Raw genomic sequence first — 22,177 nt, 5'->3', positions numbered from 1 at the left:
AGTAGGGTATTTATGTTTAACTGCGGCATGGTATCTCAGTGGGTCAGCACTATAAATCGGCATCAGTCCGGTCTCTCTCTCTCTCCGTCACGCACTGCATGTCTCCCCGTTGGTATTCAGGGCAGGTTGGTATCTGCTACGAACAGCGTGTCTCACGGTGGGGATTCCTGTGCAGAGCATTTCCCAGTCCCATGCTTGTCTCCGTGGAAGATGAACGAATACCCCGCTTGACAAGCTGTATGAGTATTTCAAAGAACTTAATACAGATGGTGAAGTAAATGATGAAGGTGATCATGACTTTAAACCCTGCTTTTACTCAAGCAAAAGAATATCTGGACAGACCATTTACGGCAGCTGAAATTGCTGTTGCTGTTAATGAATTAAAAATTGATAAAGCCAGTGGATGCGACAATATAATTAATGAGCATATCAAAACTTAAGTATATGCACAGATGTATTTACTAAAATCTTAGATTCGGGCTGTTCTCCAACATATTGGTTTAATGGTACCATAAGACCCATTTATAAAAGGAAAGGAGATTTTGATGACCCTAAGAATTATAGACCCATTACACTCCTATCGTGTCTGAGCAAGTCATTTACTAATTTCGTTTCTCGATTACACTGAAACCCTGTCTGAAATTAAGGATTACGGAAGGTATATTCTACGAGTGGCCACATCTTTAATATGTAGCCATATTCATATTTTGAAAACATAAAAGAAAAATCTTTTCTGTGCTCATTGTTTTGAAAAAGCCTTCGACAACGCCTGGTGACAGGGATTATAGCTAAGACTTATTAACTATGGGATAAATGGAAAATGTCAAATAATATACTCCATGTATAGCAATATCAAATCATGTATTTCAAGCAAAGGAATATCCACAGAATCCTTTCAATATCTGAAAGGTGTACGTCAAGGTGAAAACCTGTCGCCTTTGTTTTTCTCTTTATTGCTGAATGACCTTGAGGAATTGCTAACTGAAAAGAATTGTGATGGAATTGTTATGACGACACGTCTCTGAATGTGTTCATTGAGTAATTCGCATTTCTATATGCTGATGATTCTGCTTTTTTAGCTACAAATAAGGATGACCTTCAGAGATTCTTAGTATATGAGACGTTTTGCGGTAAAGGGAAGCTGAGAATAAATATTGACAAATGTAAAATTACCATATTTGGTGGAACAAAGAGATTATTCTACTGTTTACTGTTAATGGTGTTGTTTTAGAACATGTGAATAAATACATGTACCTTGGAGTAACTTTCAAAAAGTCCTCTACATTCTATTCCACTCAGCAATTATTGTGAGAGAAAGCATCATAGGCAATGCATCTCAATTTGACCAAAGCTAGATTACATAACCTTTCGATAACCTGCCAATTAAAATTATTTGATGCTATCATAATCCTCCATCCTAACTTGAAAAATGCTCTATAATGGAGAAGATTCACCTTGATTTTAATATGAAAGTGTTACGTATCGGAAACAGTACCACCTTATATGTTGGAGACAGAAACGGTACGCAAACCACTTTACATCACTATAAAAAGTAAAATGATTGCTTTCTGGGCAAAATTAATCACTGGAAAATGTCAAAAACATCCTCTAATATGTATAAAACATTATTGCTTGATAAATGCAATAACAATTATTCTGACAACTGGATTTCAGTAATTTAAATATTCTTTTCATATCCGGTTACAATGCCTTTTGGATAAATAAATCTCTATGGGTACCAGCATATTTTAAATGTCTTGAAGATCAGGTAATCCAACAATGGCACTCTGATATGGGGGCATCCTTAAAATCTAGGTTCTATAAACTTATCAAATATGAAATTAAAACAATTCCACCTGGATAATTTACCCAAAAAATACCACATGCTACTGTTACATTTTAGACTGTCTTGTCACAGGCTACCAATTGAAAACGCTCGCTGGACAACAATACAATACCACCAGTTAAAGGACATGTCCATTCTGTACATGCAATGATATTGCTAACGAGTATCTTAATGTTGTGAGTGAGTGAGTTGGGTTTAATGCCGCTTTTAACAATATTCCAGTTATATCACGGCGTGTCAGCTTAATGTGGGAAGAAAGCCCGAAGTGATGCATGTCTCAGACGTTTACCACTTCGGTGAAACCCACGAGCACGGGTATGGTGCTGACAAACCTAGAAACATAATTGGGCGAACCGAGATTCGAACCCACAATCATAGGTCTCTGGCGTGCCCAAGGGACGCAACTCTGCACAGCGAATCGCGGCGCCTCAGAAGACTGGGCCGCCCGTGCCCCCTCTTAATGTTGTGAAAAGTTTGTTACCTGTCGCTCAACATATATCTATTCATATCATACAAAAAAACCTTCAATTTCAAAACTAGTGAAATTGTTTTAATGTAAAGATAAACCTACCATGAACCTTATAAATTTTCTGAAAATGTAGTATATAGAGAATCTCACCCTCGTGTCTTTAGATATCAAATATATCAACACGAGTTGATAAAAGTGGAAAAACTGCTCGGCAAGCCTCAGAGTTTTTTCCACTTTTCTTAATGAGTGTTGATATGTTTGATATCAAAAGACACGAGGGTGAGATTTTATTTATCATCCAACATCATTCTTCCAACCTTTTCAGTTTGTAGGCGGTAATAAACGTGTCATAAGTGTAAAAAGTACTGCTAACAGCTGCAGAACCATTAGTGATGTCATTTGATTGTGATGTCATGGTAACCAATGACGTCACAATGGTCTACAAAGCATTGTGATGCAATTTCATTGCAGCGATATCTACAATGTAGATATCGCTTGATCTCACCCAAGGATATCTCCTGTTGAAGCCAGTTTTGGATGATAAAATGCTTTTAAGTGACTATTGTACATATTGCCGCCATGTATGTGTATATATTGATCTGTTAACCCTCAACATGCTATAGCTTGTAGCCTTGAGTGATATAAAGTTCAGTTCAGTGGTGATTGCGGGCCAGAGTAGGGTCCCTGAACTTGCACGAGCCGGCTACACTGAGATAAAGTGGTTACCACATGTGACGGTGACCGGGCCGATTTCGCGTCAAGATACCCTGGGTAGATTGTTGACAGGTCCAGACTCGATAACTTACAGGCCGTCTTGATATTGTAATATGACGGACTGGCGTAAAACAATATTCATTCCTTTGATATCAGTAATGGCTTCAACTGATGTTATAACAAATGAATTTCGAAAACGAAAACGGTGTTTGTTGCCATCATGTGTTGGATAGGCACGATCCTATTGTTTACGTAAATTGACAGGTGAGTGAATTTTATTAAAATTGTTTGAAAGTAAACAAGATAGTATGAAGTCTGTGAATAGCATTTAGAATTGATACACGTAAGGAATATAATTTATGGATGTCAACTTCTTTATTATGAGGAACACAAGGTTTAGGAGTATATGCTTACTCCATCATTTCACTTGAAGGAGTATGCGTTCATAATAAAGAAGTTGACATCCATAATTTATACTCCGAAACGTTGTGTTCCTCATAAAGAAGTTGACATTCTTAAATTCTCTTCCTTAAGATAGTATTGGTTGTTGTTTTCTGTGTAAATCTTGTATAGTTTATCATATAAAGCTGCTGATTTCACATGCTAATTTATTTTGAGGTCCCGTCAACTGCTCCGCGTCTGAGCGACGATGTACCGAGGACAACACCTGCCTGGCTGCCGATCTCTGGTGTGACGGGGAAGAACACTGCAAAAATGGAGAGGACGAGAGAGAGTGCGTGCAAAGAGGTTAGAGCGTCGACAAGATATTCAGTAATGAGTTCTCAAGAATGCTGGTTGGTTGGTTTGTTGTTTTACGCCGCACTCAGCAGTATTCCAGCTATATGACGACGGTCTGTAAAATAATCGAGTCTGGACCAGACAATCCAGTGATTGGCATCATGAGCATCGATCTACGCATTTGGGATCGATGACATGTATCAACCAAGTCAGCGAGCTTGACCACCCGATCCTGTAAGTCGCCTTTTACGGCAAGCATAGTCGCCTTTTACGGCAAGCATAGTCGCCTTTTACGGCAAGCATGGGTTGTTGTTCTACCCCGGAATCTTAAGAATGTCCGTGATCTAGTGAATAGAGCGTCTGCCTGGAGAACGATAGGTCGGTCGTTCGATTCCCGTCCGCTTCATTCCAAAACATACTCGGCATTAAGAAACGCAAAAGTGATTTTAGATGTATATTTCATATATCGTAAAAATTAACACATGGCAATCGAGTGTTAAAAATGTTCATTCTCATTGATCCAGGTTGCATATGGCACTCATAGATGTTCGAGGTGAAGGTCATCTGTGCTCAATATCGTGTATGGCCCCATTAGAGTCCAAAACTGATTGGAAGCAATCAGTCCCCGAATCGTGGCGTGGGGAATGTTTACCCGCTCTTCGTGCAGTCCGGTGCTTGTGCCAACTGTCAGAGCTTCTGATGTTACTGACATGCTCGCAATTGATCCAGTGCACCCCATAAATGTTCGATTGGGTTTAAATCAGGAGACCTGGAGGGCCATGGCAGGACCTGGATGTTTACATTCCTCCAAACGTCCGTCGTCAGTCTTGCCCGTCGCGGTCGGCCGTTCGCTTGCTGCATCATGGGAAAGGATGTTTGGCCGGAGAATCTCATCCGTGTGACGTTGTGACGTTAGATTCCCCAGAACTTGCACTAAGTATGTTCTACCAGTGTAGGCTGCCCACATCACACAACCGCCACCAAATCTGTTCACTTCCAATGAGTATGCAGTTTTGTGCATAACGTTCCCCGAGACGCCTGTAAACACGTCTACCATCCAAACGGCAAAGCATAAAAAACGTGACTCCTTACTAAACCACTCTTGTCTCCGTCGCAGTTGAAGCCATACTCTGTGACCTTGACAGCATTGACGTCGCAGCTGGCGATGTAGATCCGTCAAAATGACACCTCGAACTGGTTGTCTAGTGCGAATATCTTCCGCGCTTAAACGGTTCCTCACTGGGCTGATAACCTACGCAATCCTGCTGTAGCTGTAGAGGTGGCCGTGGTTGTTCCTTCCTGTAAGTGACGTAGCCGTATGAATTTGTCCTGTGCTCCAGTAGTGACATATGGTCAACCGGATCTAGGAAAGATCACGTGTTGTCCCCTGTGTCTGATAACGGTTCCACAGACTTGTAATGATGCTTGGTGCTACGTGGGAAAAGGGGGCACGGGTGGCCCAGTCGTCTAAGGCACCGCGATTCGCTATGCAGAGTTGCGTCCCTTGGGCACGCCAGAAACCTATGATTGTGGGTTCGAATCCCGGTTCGCCCCGATTATGTTTCTAGGTTTGTCAGCACCATACCCGTGCTCGTGGGTTTCACCAAAGTGGTAAACGTCTGAGACCTGCATAACTTCGTCCGTGTGTGTGCGTGCGTCCCGAAATCGTTTCCGGAGCATAACTCAGAAACCGTTAAATATTTTTCTACGAAACTTTGCATGTCTATCAGACTCATGCTGAACTGGTGCCTTTTGCTATTGGGGAATTTTACAAATTTTTATTATTTACGTTTCCATGGCAACAAGTTGGACTTAGGTTCTATAAGGGTGGTGTTCATTTCCGGACCGTAACTCAAAAACCGTTAAATACTTCTTACAAAACTTTGCATGTCTACCAGGCACATACTGAACTAGTGCCTTTTGCTATTTAGGAATTTTTATTTTTTACGTTTCCATGGCAACAAGTTGGACTTAGAAAACAGTAAGGGTAGGGTTCGATTCCGGATGAAATTTTCCACATCTATCAGACACATGCTGAATTGTTGCCTTTTGCTATTTATGAATTTTAGAAATTTGTATTACTGGGCATTATTTCCCGAAATATTTATTTGCCAAACATTGCATGTCTATATATAAAGCACATACTGAACAGAACAGAACTGGTGTCATTTGATATTAAGGAGTTTTAGAAATGTTTATTTTAGAATTTCCAATGCAGCTATTTTGACATGGGCTAAGAGAAATGTTGGTGTAGTATGGGATTTGAAATATTTGCTATTTGTGTGAACCTTTTACCTTAAGATTTCTGTCTTAATTTATAATAATGGGTTCACATCAAATAAAATCTCCATACATGGGCATAGAATGACTTTTCCTATTGACAGAATGTAGTGGATGGATATTCTGTTCACGTTTACTAGCGAAGTTGTGAAATTATGTATTACGCAGTCTGTGGAGAGCTTTCCAAAAAGACATTCATCATCAACATTTGAAGTCTTTTCTCCAAAATAGAAACCGATAGAAAACCCATGCTATTAGTTTGAAGACAAACATGTTGGTTCCTCCGTATATCACTGTCGGTTAGAACGAAATGTTTTTGCTTCATTTGTAAATGGAAAGTCATCAGTGTATCGCGTATCTATCAGCGATACTTGTTTTGACGTTTTGAACACTCTAATGACGGATAATCGCTTGATATCAATATGACAGCATCATCGATATAAATAATGGCACACACTTTTGACTTTTCTAAAGCTCTGAGGAAATATGGGTGTTTGACTGTCCGATCTGATGACAAAGGATTGCAGAACAAATATTATTTGTATACAATGTATACTAAACGGTTGGTCAGCTCGACCAAGCAACAGTCCTTTCCCGTTTACACAGTGTGAAGAAAACGATATTCGGCAAAACAGAAGAATGTTCACGTCGTTCCTAAGTTTTATTATAAGACGTATTAGTGTAATGTGTATATACTATGTTCCTGAGTTTACAATCGAATGATTACTACAAAACGTTAGTTTTTAAAAAATGTATTAAGAAAATCCTATCCAAATAGTTATCGACACTTATTGTTTTATCAAAGGATACAGTATCATAAATACGTCATGCATATGTCCTGTCCCGATTGAGTATATATTAAAACTATTTACTATTGTCCAAACCAATAAAACATTGTTTGTTACTGAACCAACATTCCTTCCAAATCAAGGTGACACGCTTTGATATAACTGACATACCGTTCAAAGCGACGGCTCTCGTGAAGTTCCGGGGAAGAATAGGTCTTCAGCTACTCACGCTTTCCGTAAAAGGCAACTAACGGGGTCGGGTGGTCAGACTCGCCGACTTGGCTGATGCATGTCATCGCATTCCAATTGCGTGGGACCCGTGAAGATCTGGGGTAGAATAGGTCTTCAGCAACCCATGCTTGTCGTAAGAGGCGACTAATGGGATCGGGTGGTCATGCTCGCTGACTTAATTGATGCATCTCATCGTATCCCAATTACGTGGATCGATGCTGAGTGCTTGAATATTGCTGAGTGCGGCGTTAAACAAAAAACAAAACTCGGCCACATACCTTTTTTGCTTTTCGGTTTCACCTCATAGACATGCGTCACTTTCACACAACGTGTATAGTCTAACACGCCGTGATATGACGGTGCGGTACACGCCTACAGTCCACTGCCTCACTGACTACAGGTTCCCGGGAGTGTATGGACCAGAGTCGCTGGTTCCTGTGCAGCAACAAGCGCTGTATCAGCAGGGATTTGTGGTGTGACGGCCACGACGACTGCATGGACCGCTCAGATGAAAACAACTGCCCCTTACGCGGTGAGCTATCCTCAATATTCTAACACTGAAACATCCAGATGCTCAATTGCTGGTAAGGATTCCTTGTAACATGCTTGTTTTCTCCATGTTTTCTCCATGTTTCATCCAGTCCCTGGCGAAGTTGATGGCCGGTACCCATGCTTGAATGAACTAAAATAAGGATCGCCATGTGTGACCTGACTGACCCATTGAGGGACGTGGATCGATGCTCGTACTGTCAGGCTCTGTACCAAGTGGTTGACAGTACGAGCAACGATCCATGGCGATTGTTTATAGAATTTGCTGAATGTGCTGTAAAACACAATTCACACACTGTCTAATGAGTGAGTGAGGAGAGTGTTGGTGTTATGTTTGGAGGCTAGATAGTTTAAAATTAAAGCCATGAGCCTGTATATTTTGAAAACACACATCTTGGATCAATATTTGTTTTGTGGCAGACGATTCCTGATTTCTTTCTGGGACAATATATATATATATATATTTCGATAGTCTTGGGAGGGCTTGAAATTCTATCAAATGGTAGTCCCTTACATGGAAAGGCCCAGATCCTCAATTAAAACTGATCTGGGATTAGAATTGGTGGATCGATGCTCATGACGTCCTTCACTGGATTGTCTGGTCCAGACTCGATTATTTACAGATGTCGTCTTATAGCTGAGATATTGCTGAGTGCGGCGTTAAACAACAATGACTTTGTGTCATGGTACCCCTACCGTAGTGGACGCTGCTCATATCAGACATTGATTTGCCTAGCCAACACTCGGGCATTTACAGGCCACACAGATATAACCTGTCATAACAACTGAGCTGTGTAAGACTATGAATGGGTTTGGAATTATTTCATTCCAGCCTTGACTACCAAGAACTGCACTGCTGCCGAGTTCCGGTGTGACAACGGAAGTAGCTGTATTCCTCTAGACTGGCGTTGTGACGGATCTGCGGACTGTATGGACGAAACCGACGAGAGCAAGTGTACGTGATCGACATTGTCAGCTTCACCATACCCATCGTGATGACAACTCTGCTGATGTTAGAATTTCTAAATATGTGCCCCTTTGGGTCCTTTTACAGAAGCCCCGACACTCTTTGCGTGCCGTTAGACAACTGATTTGGATAGGGGTCATCATTGAACTTTCTTTTACAGCCTAACACAATTGAAAGGAATCCATAACACAAGGGGGCACAGGTACCCCAGTCGTCTAAGGCACCGCATTTCGCCGTGCAAAGTTGCGTCCTTGGACACGCCCCAAACCCGTTTGTTTCTTGGTTTGTCCCATGCTTGTCGTAAAACGCGACTATGCTTATAGTAAAAGGCGACTAACGGGATCGGGTGGTCAGGCTGCTGACTTGGTTGATGCATGTCATCGATCCCACATTGCGAGGATCGATGCTCATGATATCAATCACTGGATTGTCTGGCCCAGATTTGATTATTAACAGACGGTCGTCATATAGCTGGAATACTGCTGAGTGCGGCGTTAAACAACAAACCAACCAACCACCCAATCTTGGTTTGTCGGCACCACAGCTATCCTCGTGGTTCACCATAGTGGTAAACGTCCTGCATCACTTCACGCTTTCCTCCCACATTAAGCTGACACGCCGGGATTTAACTGGAATACTGTTAAAGCGGCGTAAAACCGAACTCACTCACTCCATTAAAAAAAACAATACAAGAATGTCTAGATCTTCCTCCGGGATTCTCTCCCCAGGCGGGGCGGTCGGGTAGCCTAGTGGTTAAAGCGTTCGCTCGTCACGCCGAAGACCCCGGTTCGATTCCCGACATGAGTACAATGTGTGAAGCCCATTTCTGGTGTCCCCCGCCGTGATATTGCTGGAATATTGCTAAAAGCGGCGTAAAACTATACTCCCTCACTCTCCCCAGGCCCCTGTCCACCTGGCCTGTACCAGTGCCCCAACAGCACGCGGCTGGTTTGTCTGATCCAGTCGCAGAGGTGTGATAACAAGCCGGACTGTGACGACGGCGCGGATGAGGCCGGCCCCGAGTGCGGTAAGTAGTACACACGTACACCATTAAGATCTATGGCCAATATACCCTACCCTACACCCCGTACCCCTTAAAACCGGGACCCGTGAAGATCCGGGTTAGAATTGGTCTTCAGCAACACATGCTTGCCGTTGAAGGCGACTATGCTTGTCTATAAAAGGCTACTAACAGGATGGGGTGGTCAGGCTCGCTGACTTGGTTGATGCATGTGATCGTATCCCAATTGCGTAGTTCAATGCTCATGATATCAGTCACTGGATTGTCTGGTCCAGACTCGATCATTTACAGACCGCCGTCATATAGCAAGGACCCTCCCATTATAGTATAACCTTGAACCCGTTTGGTACATCGATCGGACGCCATTAAACGCTGTCAGGTGTAGGTTGATTTGATTTCAGCTCGACTGGTCGCATGGTGCCCTGATGGAGCCGTGCTCTCTTCTCTCTCTTTGACTCGGGTTCGGTTCTGTGTGAATGTGGTACAATGTGTGAATTTATTTCTTTGTTTCTTACGTCGTATTGTGCTTTACGCCTCTGTGCGGACACTGTCCCGATAGACTAATGGCTACCTCACCGGTTTCGATGCCCAATGAATGTGTGAAGCCACATTATAATGCTGGAATATTGCTGAAAGCGAAGTAAAAAAATAAATCCAATTCAAGCGTCATCGTGTATCGTTGCCGTGGATCGACATCATAATTTGTCTCCGGTTTGCAGGATCTAGGCTCAATTACATGCGGCCAGGCTCGTTAATTCACATGCGTCCAGGTTCGTTAATTCACATGCGGCCAGGTTCGTTAATTCACATGCGGCCAGGTTCGTTAATTAACATGCGGCCAGATTCGTTTATTCACATGCGGCCAGTTCCGTGGCCTTGTGGTAGATCGTTTGCCTGGAGGGCCGAAGTCCCAGGGTTCAATTCCCGGTCGCGTTATACCAAAAGTCGTTAAAAGACTTGTTACCCTGTCTGGCGCTCGGCATAAAGAGATAAAACAAGGACTGGTCTGCTCGGAGTCGTATACTGTGAGTATTAAACTGCACTAAAAATAGGCATCAAGGAAGCACACACACCATACACGTAAAACCATACTAACTCACTCACTCACTTGGCTGCGGGGAAGCCTAGTTGTTGTAGCATTGACTCGTCACGTCTAAAGCCAGGGATGGCTTCTCCCACACGGAAACAGGATGTGAAGCATGTACGTTCCCTCCGTGCTATTGGTGAAATATTAAAAACATCGTAAAACCCTACTCAATCAATGTCATCTACAAAAACACGTATAACCGTCGGTCCTCGGGGACAGAGCCACAGAAGTCTGATTTTTCAAAGAGTTTCACCAACTTCCTGCTGATGAAACCATAAATTCTCCAGCCAACATTGATCATCCAATCTGCACAAGGAAGTCGTTTATGTTGGGATTCTTTGTCCGTCTAAATCAAGATTACGTCTATGGAGTGTTCAATTGCTGCCATCATCTACAGATTTAACTGGCGCTTTCAACCGATGATGTTTCTTTCTCACTCAAAATCGCCTTACTGACTTAACTCTTTTGAGAGATAAACCAACTTGAAAGAGCTGTCCAAATGGCACTAGATATTTCAAAATGTCAACACGTTACCACTCGAGAAAAACACTGAAAGAATGGGGGATCGAGTGGTTTAATTATTAGACGCCAATGCCATTGGCACAGAATGCTAAGTCCACTGTGGCAGTGCTAGTGTTATTTCATACCCAGGTGGTAAAAGAATTCGCTCGTCATGTCGATGATCCGGGTACTACATCAGTACAATGTGTGAAGCCTATTTCTGCCGTGATATTGCTGGAATAATGCTATATATGGACTAGACCTGAAACTCCTACTTTTTTATGAATCGGTACCACTCCGGTCGATGGGTTGTTTTATATGTACGCGTTTAAGGAATACAAAGTAGAACAGGACTTGAATACTACGCGAGTGGGAGACAGTGAGTTTGGTGTTGTAGCTGCTGACCGCCTCCAAGGATACAGTGTCTGCCTGGAGAGCGGAAGGTCGGTAGTTCGATCCCCGGCCGCGTCATACCAAAATGCGTTAAAAGATGGTACTTGTTACCCTGCCTGGCGCTCGGCATTAAAGGGATAAAACAAGGACTGTTCAGTAAAATATGTCTGAGTAGGTCATTCATGTTAAACTGCGGCATGGTATCTCAGTGGGCTAGCACTATAAAACCGGCCTTAGTCCGGCAAGTGCGAGCAACTACGTACGTCGCTATATAAGTGAAATAATCTTGAACGCGATCTTAAACCCCATTTCATCTCACCAATTAAAGTTACAAATCAGTGTTTAATACCAACATGAAGACTTTGTCTTGTCGGCATATGTCACACAATCACTCCGGTTATATTTGTATCCCTGCGCAAGGCCTGAACATATATTACAAAAGATAGCACTAAAACTGACAAACGCGCAAGATTATGAGCGTGGGTTCGACTCCCAGATTCGCACTGATCATGACATTTTGGTTTGTCAGTAAAGTGGTAAACGCCGTCATATAACTGGAATATCGCAGAGTGCGGCGTTTAACAACAAACAAACAAACATTCAGTGTTCTCCGATGTAGGGGTTGCGTGGAAAACAGGTTAACATTTATAAACGACGTTGTACTGCTTCCTGTCCCACGGCATGTCATCTGAAGAACAATCGATGTTTTCAAATGTCTTCTTTCAGCCATTCGGTCTCAGTGCACCAAGGCCCGGGGAATGTTTCTGTGTAAGGATGGCCTTGAGTGCATGGACGGGGGCAAAGAGTGTGATGGCAAGGTGGACTGCACCGACCAGTCGGATGAAAGCAACTGCAGTAAGTTGGGAAGATTGATAATTTAATGTAAAGCTTGCCTTTGCGTCCCATTTATATGGTCTCTATTTTCTGTGTGAGTACACACTTAATATCATGGTGTGATTGATTTGATTGTACGTCGAAGGACGTATACATAAATTGGAGTAGCGCTTAAGAACGTACACACCAATCGGTGCAGCGTTAAAGGACGTACACACCTATTGGTGTAGCGTTAAAGGACGTACACGCCTATTGGTGTAGCGTTAAAGGACGCACACGCCTATTGGTGTAGCGTTAAAGGACGTACACGCCTTTGAGATTGACGGTTTAGGTCTTGGCCTTCAGTACCCTGTGTGAAAGGGGAACATTGTTTCAGATAATAATGGTAATAAATATTAAACTATGCACAACGGATGCACAGCTTACAGCCGTAGTCACTGTACATTAAGGGGCTAAAACAAGGACTGGTCGGCTGCGAATCAGTATACTGTGTCTGAGTAGGGTATTCATGTTAAACTGCGGCATGGTATCTCAGTATGTCACCATAAGATGACCATTAGTCCGGACACGTCGCTATATCTCAGGCGCCACTTTAAACCCCACCCGACCTCTACCCACCTCTACCCACCTCACCTTACCTCTGGAAATTGACTTCCCAGCATTCTGTTCTCAACACGAGTGTGAACACGGCTGCACGAAAACAGGGCTCAACGCTACCTGCACGTGCTTGAAGGGCTATCGTCTGCTCGCTGATGGAAAAAGATGCAGAGGTAGGTTTAGAATTGTTAATGTAAAGATTCTAAAATATAATCTGTTACGCAGGACATATCGGGGGAAAACGTGTTAATGTATTTATGAAGAAGAACTTTCCAAATAAGTGGCTTTATTCCATGAATGAGATTGTCCCCAGCAAGAGCGTGCTGGGATCGAACAAACTCATATCCCAAACAGACCGTGTAGACTTGTCCCCAAGCCATGCCAGTAACGCTGATTGTGGTTTCAAATACAAGAGACCCGTGAAGATCAGGGTTAGAATAGGTCTTCATCAACCCATGCTTGCGGTCAGAGGCGACTGACGGGATCGGGTGGTCAGACTCGCTGACTGGGTTGATGCATGTCATGGTATCCCAAATGCGGGGATCAATGCTCATGATATCAATCACTGGATTGCCTTGTCCGGACTCGATTATTTACAGACCGCCGTCATATAGCTGGAATATTGCCGAGTGCGGCGTTAAACAACACACAAACAAACAAACATACAAGTTGTAACCATGTAACTGATATTCTCACTCACTCTTGCATAATCAAGGATCCCGGGACAGTTCACCTAATGTTAATGGTACCGGAAGGGCGTGTAGAATTTGAAACGTTTTCTGGTGTGCCTTGAGATATTATCACTAGTTGCATCACTGATAACTAATTATCCCTTTACATACCTGTGATTTGATGCAGACTTTGACGAGTGTGCGAATAAGACTCCGAGACACCGACTCTGTAGCCAGGAGTGCAAGAATAACATCGGCAGTTACAGGTGCAGCTGTATTGATGGTTACAGGCTGAACAAAGACGGGAGTCGCTGTGATGCCAAAGGTAGGCACACCATATACATGTGGGGGCACGGGTGGCCCAGTCGTCTAAGGCGCCGCGATTCGCTGTGCAGAGTTGCGTCCCTTGGGCAAGGCCAGAAACCTGTGATTGTGGGTTCGAATCCCAGTTCGCCCCGATTATGTTTCTAGGTTTGTCAGCACCATACCCGTGCTCGTTGGTTTCACCGAAGAGGTAAACGTTTGAGACCTGCATCACTTCAGGCTTTCCTTCCACATTAAGCTGACACGCCGCGGTATAACTGGAATACTGGTGTCGACAGATGTTTTCCAAATCTGTTTATGTTTTTAATCAAGATGCTCAAATGATTTGATGCAGATCGATAGGTAAGACCAAAATTACTACAAAAGATATCTTGATTATCAATCAGTCTTGACTGGGCGCCGCCAATTGGTTGAAGCAAATGCATGCGATATGAGAGATGGAATCTGGTCAATAGGAGCGACATAGAAGGGACATAACTCTTTATAGCCACTGGTGGCGCTGAGGTCGAGCCACTAAATTCAAGCGTTGTTCGGCAAGGGTTGAAACTGGACTTTTGCAGTTAGTTAATTCACTTGCCTCGGGAAGATGTCATCAATTCATGCCTGTCTTAAGGGGCGACTAACGTGACCGGGTGGTCAGGCTCGCTGACTTGGTTGATGTATGTCATCGTATCCCAATTGCGTGGATCGATGCTCATGATATCAATCACTGGATTGTCCCGTCCAGACTCGATTATTTACAGACCGCCGTCATATAGCTGTAATGTTACAGAGTGCGCATTAAACAAAGTTCAAAACTAACAAAACTGTAAATTTTCATTAAACACTGCAGTTTTTCATGTGACTTGACACATTCTTCAGCTGAAGTAGTCGTTTAAGTTAGAATCCAACACTTCACATTCTCCTCTAGATCAAACATTATTTCATTGAGATTTGTCATTGTTGAAGGCCCCATCTATCTTTATTGTCGAAATTCAGCATCTTTATTTTGCATCCGTGTTTTGGTCTGTAGCAGTTATGTTTGTTTGTAAGTGTCTGGAATTAATTGCTGGTGGAAAATGTTTGATGTTTTACTGTTTGGAAACACGAACATTAATAGAGCGTCATCCTTTAAATAAGGATGAATGAACAGAGAACTTCCTTGTGCAAGTACGTGGACGTGTTATTAGGTTGTACTTCAGACACAAACATATTAGAGCTGCTTTACCCATAGGCTACCATCGAGACTGACAGAACACACAACACAATGTAGACCCGTGTATAGGCCCATGACATTGTCACGGTTTAAACTGCCATGTTGCAATATGCCTGAATAGTTATGGGTGATAGTAGTCGGTATATGCCGTAATGTACACGAGTGTTTTGGGTTTACGTATCCGGGAATGAGCAAGAATATCAGTAGGCATATGCTGGAATGTTCATGGAGCAAGAATATCAGTAGGCATATGCTGGAATGTTCATGGATGATATCAGTAGGTATATTATTCCATGAATGAGATTGTCTCCAGCAAGAGCGTGCCGGGATCGAACACACTCGTATAACATGCCGCGTGGACTTGTCGTGCTGATTGTGGTCGTGCTGATTGTGGTCTGAGTTGAGACCGGAATAAAGGCTTCATATTGTAAAAGAGATGGTTTAGATCATGGAACTGTCAGTAATATTATTATTTCAGTTGACAGTAACGGTGCCAGTGACAATGAAAACATTTAAGAATAGACGTTTTGAGACTATCCCTTTGTTCCGCGATACCCCTCATCTGTTATGTTTATTGCACAGACCCCCTTGTAACAAGAGACATTGCAACACAGACAATTAAATGATAGTTTGTAAAACAACTTTTTCTCTACTTCATGACAGTGTGTGAAATTACGGTGACGACTTGTCACAAATATATAACTTTCATGTCATTTAAGACGAATTGTGGCCTTCTGATTTATCTGTTTTGCATGTTATCGTACGATTTTGCATCAAACGGACTATAGGATTGTTTTCCAACATTTGAAATTTTAAAAGCTATATTCACATTCAGATGAAAAATGCATTCTCCTTTCACGCATAAAATGTTTTTCTAGAATGTTTAGGTTAGGTTACACAAATTGATACTTCTCTCAAGTCTTATCTACATCAAAAGTACTATTATTATTTAATTCAGGCTCCTATAAATTCTACGGGGACATGCCTGGCTATATTTTCAGGACGAGAAGCAACGATGATTGTGGCCAACGGGAACATGATTCGGACGTTCACCCTCAAGTTGGGCCAGTACAACAGCCTGCAGAATGGCCTTCAAGATGTGATTGACATTGGTAAACAGGCTTTCTTTACAGACTTTCGTTAGTGTCCTTCTTGTAAATTGGTGGGGTCTATGATCCTTCCGTCCATCACCCTTTGTTGCAGGAAATGGAAAAGCTTGATAAGATATCTTCATGTACATTTGCACCTACGCCTACAGGAACCAAGGATCGTGAGTTGTGGTTTCCACAATCTATCTATCATAATACAGATATTCAAGTATGGATCTTTGCCAGATTGAACCGTGTGGATTATATTGGTGGCACATGACTAGGGCAGCTTCCAGTGCTATCTCAGACTTATATCTCCTAACCTTAAAGTTTTTCACTGAGCAAGTTCATGTATCTTCGAAACTCGTTGGTCAAAGTACATAATCCATATGAATGGCCACCTATGCAACACGTGGATACAAACAATCAGTGAAGTCATGACACTTTGGACGATAGACTTGGGGCAAGTCAGTTCCAATATACCTATGCTTGACGACTCGATGGAACCAGTGTAGATGTTCAGGCTTGGTGAATGGCGGTCGAGTAGCCTACTGGTTAAAGCGTTAGCTCGTTACGCCGAAGACCAGGGCTTGATTCCCGACAAGGGTATAATGTGTGAAGCCAATTTTTGGTGTCCCTCGCCGTGATATTGCTGGAATATTGCTAAAAGAGGCGTTAAGCCATACTCCCTCACTCACTCAGGCTTGGTAACTTGGTTGATTACGTGTCATCCTACCCAGACTGCTGGGACTTTGCTGATAACACCAATCTCTTGTTTGTGTGTCCAGACTTTTTTTTACAGACCACAGTCATGTAGCTGGATTATTGCTAAATGCGGCGTTAAAAACAAAGTTCCTGGTTTGGGCAATAGCATGGGGTGTTGGGTGCATCTAGTTCACAGGAGCCCCTTGTTCACAGCAGTAGTTCTGGAAAAGCAAGAGTCCACGTAAGTGGATTGGGTGGTTACTCGGTGACATGGATGACTGTGTGTCAATTCTTTGTTTCGCAGCTGTGGACAGCCACAACCAGAGGATCTTTTGGACTGATGGCTATAGTAGGCAGGTTCTCTCGATTGACATATTGGGCAACAACCATCGATCCCTCGTAGTTCACGGTCAGTATGCCACCCAGCATGTAAAACCAGTTCCTAAATAATATAAGTAGCTAAATCATTTTTCTGAACATATTTTGACTGATGTTGATGTGAGGATCTGTTTATGAAAGATTTAAATATAACTGTTTTATATCTATTGAACTCTAGTTGCAGTAATACATATTGAAATAGCATTTAAAGAGCGAAAGTAGTACATTCAAGTTTGTACTCGGAAGTAAAAACGTTATAAGGTCTGACTTGTTCCGAAATGGTTCTGGTGTATCCTGAACTACCACAAGTGTAATACTGCTTCAAATTTGCCAACATTTTATGCCAAAACCCCGGTTAATGAACTATTCTCACAACTCACCACTATCCTTGAAAGTCAAGGTCTGGTCTGCTCCAAAACGACTCCACCGATAGTTCGCATCCGTAAATGCAGTTACAGGTTGTGGGCGTGAGGAAGACGCAGATGTACTATGCATGTGTGCAGCATTTGGAACCCATTCTGTGTCATCTGTCTAGATCTATATATTGCTGTAATCGTTCATTTATAGACTGCCGTGGTACAGCTAGAATATTGCCGACTGTGGTGTTCAACATTCACAATATGAGACGAACTGACTCAATCGCGGTATAACATAGTTGTCAACACCTGAAGACGGCGATAGAATTAGTTTTCAGGAACCCATTCTTGTAGTTAAGAAGCGACTAACGGGATCGGATGACAAGGCTCGCTGACTTGGTTGATACATATCATCGTATCCCAATTGAGTGGATCGTTACTCATGTAGATCACTGCATTGTCTGGTCCAGACTCGATTGTTTTCAGACCGCCGCCATATAACTGTAATTTTCAGTTCAGTGCGGCGCTAAATCATAAACAAAGAAACCAACAACCCAGAGTTGCCAGTCAAATCAGATGTCATCTTGTTAACCAGGGCTAAAGTCTCCGAAAGGTCTGACGTATGACTGGCTGAACAATCTACTGTACATTGTGGATGATGGGAGGAAGGCTATCCTGGCATGTCGGGCGGATGGAGCGTTCTGCACCTCGGTCCTAGACGGGCTCACGGCTCCCCGGGATATTGTTGTAGATCCCATAGCGAGGTCAGTGCACTAGAGTGGATAGTCTAGTGGGGGTAATGTGTTGTCACTTGGACCCGGGTTCGATAGTCGCACGCAGATATATGTGCGTTTGGAGCTAGGAATCCCGTGATATGGCCAAGATTGAGCGGAAGGTCTGTTTCGATCCCCGGCCTCGTCATACCAAAAGAAATCCTTGGAAGAGCTAATACTGTGTTTAAGTCATAAAAATGCGACTATTTGTACTCACGTGGGATGGGGGTAGATCGGGGGCAGAATAAGCCCTCCCAACTCTATCCCAGATGTATGAAGTGTTGACAATGTAATAAATAAGGTGACTGAGTGTCATCGTCTACCTACGTGAATCGTTGCTCAGTCTCTTGACCACTGGTTTGTCTCATTATTAAAATACCGCCATGATAGAACTTCAGTGTTTTACTGCGGCGTAAAACATCATCTATTCTGTTATCTTCTGTATTAATGACAACAGTTACCTCTACTGGACGGACATGACAAGCCGCCCGACAATCATGCGCAGTGACGCTGACGGAAGTAACATCATGCCTCTGGTGAGTGAGCGGATGGGGCAGCCACGTGACCTAGTGATCGACTACACCACCAACTGCCTGTACTGGATTGATGCGCAGCCGCACAACAGTCGTGTAGAGAGACTATGCCCAGGGAAGGAAGCTGTGAAAGAGGTGAGTGAATCTTGTTCATGAAAAGGTGAGAATAAACCTAGGTAGTTCAGTGAATGTGTGTTAGCTCGTTTTAGTTCACATTTCATGTTCCTATTTGTTATTCTACGGAAAGAGAATCAGCATGACGGCTTTCAGTAGTCGATTAGTCATCTAACTAAAGGTTCTGCAGGTAGTTCAGGCAAGATAGGCCTAACTTTTCATTCAACTTTGAACAAATTGCAACAGAATTTCTTTCACTACAATGCATTCTATAAGGTCTCAAGAACATCATACTAAAAGCCCCAAGCAATCCTATTTTGGGAAATGTTTAATTTGCATAATCCATTATGGCCCCCAATTATCAATTAATCTTCCATTTTAAGATTAGGTTAAATATGTGTATGGAGAAAGCTTGACCAGACTTGTATTTTATTGCGAAATAGCCGTACTATGTTTATTACAGAAATGCATTGTGGTGCAATAAATTCTGTTGCAATTTGTTTCAAGTTAAACCTGATTTTGCAGGAAGTGCGAGTCAGATCTATTAATGCGTGGTCAAGACTGGAATATTATTCAAAGTGGCGTTAACCTCACTCATTCATTCACACATTCAGCGGACGGCAATCTGTCGGATGCTGTGACAGCCTTGTATGTTCCATGAGTCAGTGGTGACTGGTATTTTCTGTTGTAGATTGTACTAGCCCACGATATCCGTGATCCCAAGTCTCTGGCCCTCCTAGAAGATGAGATTTACTGGTCAAACGAGGGAAGGGTGGTCCGTGACGACAAGTTCGACGGCAGGAAGCGAGAACTGGTTCTCAAGGACATGCCAGTGGTCAGCAACCTCGACATCATGCATCCTGCGCTACAGCCACGACCACGAGGTGAGCGGCCAGGGACTCCTGCCACGTGCCAGTGTTATTGGGGGTCAACGGAATGAATATCGGACACAATGGCTGCTTGACATAGATTGCGTTTTGATTGATGTGGATAGTGTTTGGTTGGTTACCGTGGACAGTGTTTGTTTGGTTACCGTTGACAGTGTTTGGATGATTAATGTAGACGTTGTTTGGATGGTTAATGTGGATAGTGTTTGGTTGGTTACCGTGGACAGTGTTTGGTTGGTTACCGTGGACAGTGTTTGGTTGGTTAACATGGACAGTGTTTGGATGGTTAATGTGGACGTTGTTTGGATGGTTAATGTGGACAGTGATTGGTTGGTTAATGTGGACAGTGTTTGGTTGGTTAACGTGGACAGTGTTTGGTTGGTTAACGTGGACAGTATTTGTTTGGTTACCTAGGACAGTGTTTGGATGGTTAATGTGGACGTTGTTTGGATGGTTAATGTGGACAGTGTTTGGATGGTTAACGTGGACAGTGTTTGGTTGGTTAACGTGGACAGTGTTTGGTTGGTTAACATGGACAGTGTTTGGATGGATAATATGGACAGTGATTGGTTGGTTAACGTGGACAGTGTTTGGTTGGTTAACGTGGACAGTATTTGTTTGGTTACCTAGGACGTTGTTTGGATGGTTAATGTGGACAGTGTTTGGATGGTTAACGTGGACAGTGTTTGGTTGGTTACCGTGGACAGTGTTTGGATGGTTACCGTGGACAGTGTTTGTTTGGTTACCGTTGACAGTGTTTGGATGGTTAATGTGGACGTTGTTTGGATGGATAATGTGGATAGTGTTTGGTTGGTTAACATGGACAGTGTTTGGATGGTTAATGTGGACGTTGTTTGGATGGTTAATGTTGACAGTGATTGGTTGGTTAACGTGGACAATGTTTGGTTGGTTAACGTGGACAGTGTTTGGTTGGTTAACATGGACAGTGTTTGGATGGATAATATGGACAGTGATTGGTTGGTTAACGTGGACAGTGTTTGGTTGGTTAACGTGGACAGTATTTGTTTGGTTACCTAGGACAGTGTTTGGATGGTTAATGTAGACGTTGTTTGGATGGTTAATGTGGACGTTGTTTGGATGGTTAATGTGGACCGTGATTGGTTGGTTAACGTGGACAGTGTTTGGTTGGTTAACGTGGATAGTGTTTGGTTGGTTAACATGGACAGTGTTTGGATGGTTAATGTGGACGTTGTTTGGTCGGTTAATGTTGACAGTGTTTGGTCGGTTAACGTGGACAGTGTTTGGTTGGTTAACATGGACGTTGTTTGGATGGATAATGTGGACAGTGTTTGGATGGATAATGTGGACAGTGATTGGTTGGTTACCGTTGACAGTGTTTGGATGGTTACCATGGACAGTGTTTGTTTGGTTACCTAGGACAGTGTTTGGATGGTTAATGTGGACGTTGTTTGGATGGTTAATGTGGACGTTGTTTGGATGGTTAATGTGGACAGTGTTTGGATGGTTAATGTGGACGTTGTTTGGATGGTTAATGTGGACAGTGATTGGTTGGTTAACGTGGACAGTGTTTGGTTGGTTAACGTGGACAGTGTTTGGTTGGTTAACGTGGACAGTGTTTGGATGGTTACCTAGGACAGTGTTTGGTTGGTTACCGTGGACAGTGTTTGGTTGGTTACCGTGGACAGTGTTTGGGTCGTTAATGTGGACGTTGTTTGGTTGGTTAACGTGCACGGTGTTTGGTTGGTTAACGTGCACGTCGTTTGGTTAATGTGTTTGGTTGGGTACTGTGGACGGTGTTTGGTTGGTTTATGTAGGCGTTGTTTGGTTCATGTGGACGGTATTTAGTTGGTTAACGTGGACAGTGATTTGTTGGTTATGTTACTGTGGCCGGATGATTGGTTTGTTACTGTGAACGGTGATTGGTTTGTTACTGTGGACGGTGTTTGGTTGGTACGCACGCTAGAATATCACTTCACCTTTGTAAGCTGGTCTTGTGCTGATCTTGATAGCAGATCAATCATATACTCGGCGGAAATAGCTCAGATCGGGTGGTTACGAAGGGTGTCATGTGTCTTCATAGCCAAACAGGGTGAATTGTTGTGCATGCTATCTATCGTCTCTATACTTACCAGGCTGCAGTGAAAATGCTTGAATAT

At 43.0% G+C, this 22,177-nt stretch overlaps 1 protein-coding gene across 1 annotated transcript in view; it reads left to right on the top strand.

The window, feature by feature from the left end:
• Window positions 1–22,177, top strand: part of LOC139469192 (low-density lipoprotein receptor-related protein 2-like) — a 50,230-nt gene that overhangs the window by 2,803 nt on the left and 25,250 nt on the right. The window contains exons 2-13 of the mRNA XM_071251324.1: window positions 3,648–3,776; window positions 7,467–7,598; window positions 8,448–8,570; window positions 9,484–9,609; window positions 12,311–12,439; window positions 13,078–13,188; window positions 13,874–14,011; window positions 16,207–16,317; window positions 17,303–17,407; window positions 18,328–18,496; window positions 18,963–19,173; window positions 19,844–20,036. Of these exons, the coding sequence (XP_071107425.1) occupies window positions 3,648–3,776; window positions 7,467–7,598; window positions 8,448–8,570; window positions 9,484–9,609; window positions 12,311–12,439; window positions 13,078–13,188; window positions 13,874–14,011; window positions 16,207–16,317; window positions 17,303–17,407; window positions 18,328–18,496; window positions 18,963–19,173; window positions 19,844–20,036 (1,677 nt within the window). The remainder of the gene's footprint in view (window positions 1–3,647; window positions 3,777–7,466; window positions 7,599–8,447; window positions 8,571–9,483; window positions 9,610–12,310; window positions 12,440–13,077; window positions 13,189–13,873; window positions 14,012–16,206; window positions 16,318–17,302; window positions 17,408–18,327; window positions 18,497–18,962; window positions 19,174–19,843; window positions 20,037–22,177) is intronic.

Source organism: Haliotis cracherodii, unplaced genomic scaffold (genome assembly GCF_022045235.1).
Source record: "Haliotis cracherodii isolate W230 unplaced genomic scaffold, xgHalCrac1.p SCAF_2, whole genome shotgun sequence".
NCBI lineage: Eukaryota > Metazoa > Mollusca > Gastropoda > Lepetellida > Haliotidae > Haliotis > Haliotis cracherodii.
The sequence above is the reverse complement of the archived record's forward strand: the minus strand, read 5'-3'. Positions and strand labels throughout refer to the sequence as shown.